Source organism: Pteropus alecto, unplaced genomic scaffold (genome assembly GCF_000325575.1).
Source record: "Pteropus alecto unplaced genomic scaffold, ASM32557v1 scaffold88, whole genome shotgun sequence".
Taxonomy (NCBI): domain Eukaryota; kingdom Metazoa; phylum Chordata; class Mammalia; order Chiroptera; family Pteropodidae; genus Pteropus; species Pteropus alecto.
In genome coordinates this window covers 15,420,977-15,426,751 of record NW_006494611.1, presented here as the reverse complement: position 1 = coordinate 15,426,751, position 5,775 = coordinate 15,420,977, and the positions used below count along the sequence as shown (strand labels likewise).

General features: G+C 36.4%; 1 protein-coding gene across 1 annotated transcript in view; it reads left to right on the top strand.

Moving 5' to 3' along the window:
* The window catches only part of HECTD2 (HECT domain E3 ubiquitin protein ligase 2), a 74,152-nt gene that overhangs the window by 7,838 nt on the left and 60,539 nt on the right, over positions 1-5,775 (top strand). The window contains exon 2 of the mRNA XM_006925954.2: positions 3,042-3,148. Within this exon, the coding sequence (XP_006926016.2) occupies positions 3,042-3,148 (107 nt within the window). The remainder of the gene's footprint in view (positions 1-3,041; positions 3,149-5,775) is intronic.

The following is a 5,775-nucleotide window of genomic DNA, read 5'->3' as shown; positions in this document are numbered from 1 at the left end:
CCTAATCTAGCTCCTGGGAAGCTGTCACACTGGAAATATTCAACACACAAATTTATACTAGGATGCTAATGGCAGACAAGGCTTAGTGGCTACCCCTCTCATCGGGAATTTGTATTTAATAGAAATGTGCTTCAAATGAAAGAAATAGCCCAACAATGGTAGAATTTTAGACACATTCTGATGAGGAAGTTATTTCCCCTCATTTTTGATAGTTGTACTACATTCTACTAGATAGATACATATTTAGGTTATTTCTAAAGTTCCCCTACAGGTAATGCTGTGATGAACATCTCACCGTATAAAATATTTTCTACATTTAGGATTCCTAAAAGTGGAATTATTGGGCCAAGTATATGAACATGGTCTCCTCAGCACATTCAGTGGGGATGGGGAGTGTATATTCACCAAAAGGAGAAATAGATACTGGGAAGACACCACAATGCCCACTATACTTCCCAGACTCTACGGACACCACAGTGCCCACTTTACTTCCCAGACTCTACAGTACACTCATATTCCAGAGAGTACCATTCTCACCAAACACAACATGAAGGCCTACCCTTCCCACATCCCCATCTGGTGATTTTGTAACTTGACAGCCCTAATCCCTGGGTGAAGTCTGAAAATCTCCATTTCAGTAAGCTACCAAGGGAGTCTGCTGCACACAAAAGTTTGAAAACCATTTCACTACACTGTAAACTTCTTGGGGATACTTTTATAATTCTTGTGTCCTAAGCACCTAGTCCAATCTATTACCTACTGTATAGTAAGTGATCAATAATGTTGGTTAATCGGTGACTGAATTATTATTATGAACCAGAGAAAGGTGGTCAGGAAGGCCTTCTAAAATTAAAACTTTCAGTGGCACAATATCTACAATGGGTGATAGCTGAAAGCAATGACATTCATCCTGCATTTTTTTGGGCTTACAGACTAGAGTCTCATCAGCAGCAACAGACAAAAGAATCTAACAACATAATAGGCCCATGACTAAGAAATCAGATTTGTCCTTAGAAATGGGTTTCCAAAAGAGTTTTGTAATCAGTATAATTATAAAAGATATGTTTATCAAGCTAGTCATGGAACTTCTTAACTTCCACCATGAGCTTTTTACCAATGTATTAATACTTCTATGTTGATAGCATTTTTTCCAATAAGGAGATATTCTACTGCCATTTAGTTTTCTGTCACTAAGCATAGTTCTTGCCCAGGGGTAAGAAAAGGGTGGCCAGGGGTAAGAAACCATGGTCCGTGCTCATCAGAATGCATCGGCACAGACACTGAAGCCAGGAACTCCTAGACATTCTGGAAGGTATCCTCATGTTGGCAATCCCCCATATCACAGGACACCCTATAAATAAAAATATGATAGAAATAGAGTTACCCCAGGAAGGTTTTATGTACCTCCTTTGTTTTGAGAGATTTACCATGTGAGTTCATCCCCTTAGTGCTAATGCCTCTGCCTAAATAGTAATACTGGGAATCCCGATTTCTTATCTGTCTGCCCTTTAAAAATAAACTCCAATATCTGATGTGTTTCGATAACACACGAGTTACTAAAATCTTTCCAGAATGACCTCTGTTGCTCTCCTGATCAAAACATGATTGTCACATATTACTATCTGCAGATTCTCAAAAGACAGAGTCTCTGTGAAGCATTTAACATTCATCCATTCAATAATATTTGTTGACCCTATGTGCCAAGAGGTTGCTAAAGGCTGGGGAATCTTCTGCATCTGTCATCAAAAACCTCTGGAGGCAACAGAAATTATTAACCATATGTTATTAACTTATATTGTCACCTTAAGCAAGGGTGATTATTTCCGTATCTCTAGTAGAAAATGTTCCATCAGGATGTCAGGCAACAAAGAAGTGCTGGGTAGGCCTTCCATAGCAGTATTTCGTGACCAAATTTATGAGCTTTACAACATCCTAAATGGTATACGATTACAGAATCTCAAAAGGAATAAAATGCACATTTATTCCTGTCATAAACATTTTGAGGCAACTATTCTGTGCTTTGTAGGGAGTAAAGAGATGAATCTGTACAGTTTACTAGACATGATCCCTTAACTTCTCCACCTGTAAAATGAGGATATTGGTATAGAGTAGGGACTACTCTATACCAATATTAAAAATAGATTCCTGAGACGAATGCCTGACCCAGTCCATGGCAAGTGCTTAGCACAGTCTGGTATGTAGTAAGTGCTCGTTAGATTTATTAAAATACTTCATAATTCACAAAGTATTTTTGTATGTTTTCCCATTTTGCTTCACAACACCCATACAAGGATAAGGACCTATCTCAAGGACAGAGTGGCTTTGTCAGGGCCACATAGTTAAAAATTGGAAGAACCAGTTGTTAAAGTGAATTTTCACAACTCTAATTTTACTCTTTCAAATACCTTGAGTTGAAATACAGAGGCATCTTTTCTAACTCTAAATAAGTTCATGCTTTTACAAACTTAGTTTCTGAGCTATTAATCTTAGAATTAAGAATAAAGACAGCACATTTTACTTGATTGGAGTTGTATCCTTACTACTGAAATAACAGATTAAACCACTAGAAATTCAACCAATTTACTAGTTTTCGGGTTTGTGTATGTGTGTGTACGTGTGTGTATGTATGTGTTTTGGGGGGGGCGGTGAATGTATGTGTTTTGGGGGGGGCGGTGTTTAGCTGCCAATGACAGAAAAAAAAAACAGGGATTTAAACAAGATAGGAATCTCTCTCACAAAATAACAAATTTAGATATAGGCAGTCCAAGCTGGCGTTAGTATTATGTCACTAGATTAGTATTACTATATATAATCAGTTCCACAATTTCAGGAATGTCCCATTTTTCATTATCTTTCCACTGCACTGTTGACATTTATCCTCATGCTTGCAGACTCACGGTTACATGATTGTAGCACCATATCCACACATCATAGTCTAATTTCAGGCAGGACAAAGGTAGCAAAAACCAGACCAATGACCTGAACGATTACAGCCCAGCACTTGTCGCATTTTTGCAATTCCTCTTGGAAACTGTTTTCAGAGACCCTTACAAGCCACATCAAGAAAACATCTTATTTATTCTGAGCTTATCGAGTGCCTCCTCAACAGCACACTCCAGATAGTGTGCTACACGTGTGGATTCAAGGGGTAATTAGACATGGCCCTTCCTTTCTGTGTCATGACCTATTGGGTTAACAAATAACTAAGATGTAATGTAATAGGTGTACAAATTTAAGTATGCATAACATGCTCTGGTAGCAGAAAGAAAGAACAACTGATTCTAATTAGGATTTTAGGAAAAATATTTTTTTATAAAGAATTCAAGTGAATGCTATACTAGGAGTTTCAGAGTTTTGCTTTGATAGATCATTGAAGTATTTTTAAGCAAAAGACTGACAAGAAGTTATGTATTTTGAAAAGGTCATTCCAGTAGCAACTGGAGCATGTAAAACACTGAAGGCAAGACCAGTTGGCAAGCTATGTAAATAATATGGGTCATAGATTTGAGGATCTTGACTAGGTCAATAGCCAAGGGAATCCAGAAAGAACAGATTCAAGAAATGTCTGATTCAAAATCTAAAGCTTGATGATCTTCTATTCTGCAGTCTTAGCTCTACACAATATTGTACAATTTTTAAAAAATCATCCTCTAAAGATAGATTTTCCACACTATTGCAGGTATTCTAAAGAATGAGTTGCAGATTCAAATAGCAGGTCAGTATGTTTTCTGTATAAAAACAAATCAAGAAGCATTTTTTTGAGTGAGTGAGTGTGTGTGTGTGTGTGTGTGTTGGTAGATAGATAGATATGGATGAATGGATGATTTTATAAAGATATGAACCAAGGTCTTAGTAATTATCTGACGTTGGGTAGGATCCAGAGTTTACTTTCACTTTGCTAATCCATATTTTTTCTGTAATGACATCGTTAATATAATAAAGATATTTTAATAGCAATTTTAATAAGCCGCAGTCATTAAACCTGAGGAAGAGTTCTAACAATGTTTTTAACAATGTCGACATGGCTAAATAAGTTTATTTCCCCAAATTTACTACTTTAGGACAACACTTAGTTGAAATGTAAAAATGTTTTCTTTCAAAAACAAATTCACTATATTATAGCTATTCTTTCTATAATTAAGGTATTAGTTATAAACCACTCTTAATAACCTGTGAAAACTTACTTCGTTATTGTTCACTAGATTAGTATTACTGTGTATAATAGAATGTTATATATAATTTAAACCTTCCGTCACCTTGTAATTTGGTCCCTCTTTTTCTTCCATGAAAATAACCAGTCCTCTAACCTTCCCATCCACCTCCCCTCAAACTCCAGTTCCCTATAGGTATAATTAATGAGCCCAGGTTTTCCATCTGGACTTAGGAAGGTGAAATGTTTCTCTTGCTTCACTCTGTTTTTCCTAGGCTAGAGTTTATGCTTGGATGCCATCACTGTTGCACTTCTTGCTGATACTTGGCATAGCTGAGAAGTATCTTCTCTATACCTTTGTACAGAACTCTCTGTCTTTGCTCCACAACCCTTTCTCTCCCATCTGGGCCCCCAGAAGCACGTTGGTGGCAGTTGGAAACGTGTCTCTCAAGCCTACTAGTTCCCTTGGAGCCACCACTCTGCAGCTTTCCAGCAGTCTCCCTTCCCAAACCCCATCCCACAGTGACTGTGCATGAAAGAGGAATGGGGTGGTACACTGAGAGCAATATATTTAATAGGAAATAGAAGAAAGTTCATCAATGAATTACTTATCATTTTTGGTACGTAACTCGCAAGTGATTAATCAGTGGATTTGTTTAGAAATGAATTATATATTCTGATGCAGTAGCAGAAGTTTATATTTCTGACTTGCCTTGTTTTGCCAATATTTAAGCATTTTGTACTAGTCATGTACAGACACTTTTATTTAGTCTCACGCATGAAGAGAAAGCATAAGGCATGTAATTCAAGTGGTTTCTCATCCAAGCATTTCTATCACAAATTACTAAATCTAGTTGAAAATAGGAAAGATGATACTTCCCTCTCTCCCTCGTATTTATTCTATCAACCTAGTTTGGCAGTACAGAATATCTTGAATTGTAGGTAAAACAAAGGCTTCCGTTTATAAAATGTATTTGCTGTACCAAAAGATCAGCATACTGACCTGCTAAAAGTATGAAATAATTGTATGTTCCTTTATAAACGATGAATATTTCAGAGGATTAAGATAGAAAGAAAATCCTGAAAAAGAATGAAGAAAAACAGGAAGGAAGAGAATGTCTGAATACATCATTTCCCTCCAAGGCTAAATAATTAGCACTGAAACGCTGACTGTATGGCACTTACTCCATACCTTTTGCTAATTAACATTTAAATACGTGATGTCAGCAACTATATTAAAACTAGAAAACCTGAAATCAGAATTTATAATTTAGGAGGTAATCTTGAGTATTATTACATTCATTACATTGTTTGCTTCAGATCTGCTTGTTACAAATTTTGGGTTTGAAAAACATGCAACCTTATCCTATGATGCACTGTAACTACTTGGTTATGCTAATAACTGAATTATGTAAAACAACAGATAGTCTAAACATCATACTCGAATTTGTTTCTGATGGGTTTTTTCTTTTTCTTTTTCTTTTTTGGTTCTTATATTTGGATCTAGGTATCCTTGATCTGAAAATTCACTTAGCCTCGAGTGAAATAACAAAGCCATAACCTAAAACTCTGAAGATTTCAATGTCTAGAAAGTCCGTTTTTAATAGGAGATACGGCACATTCCC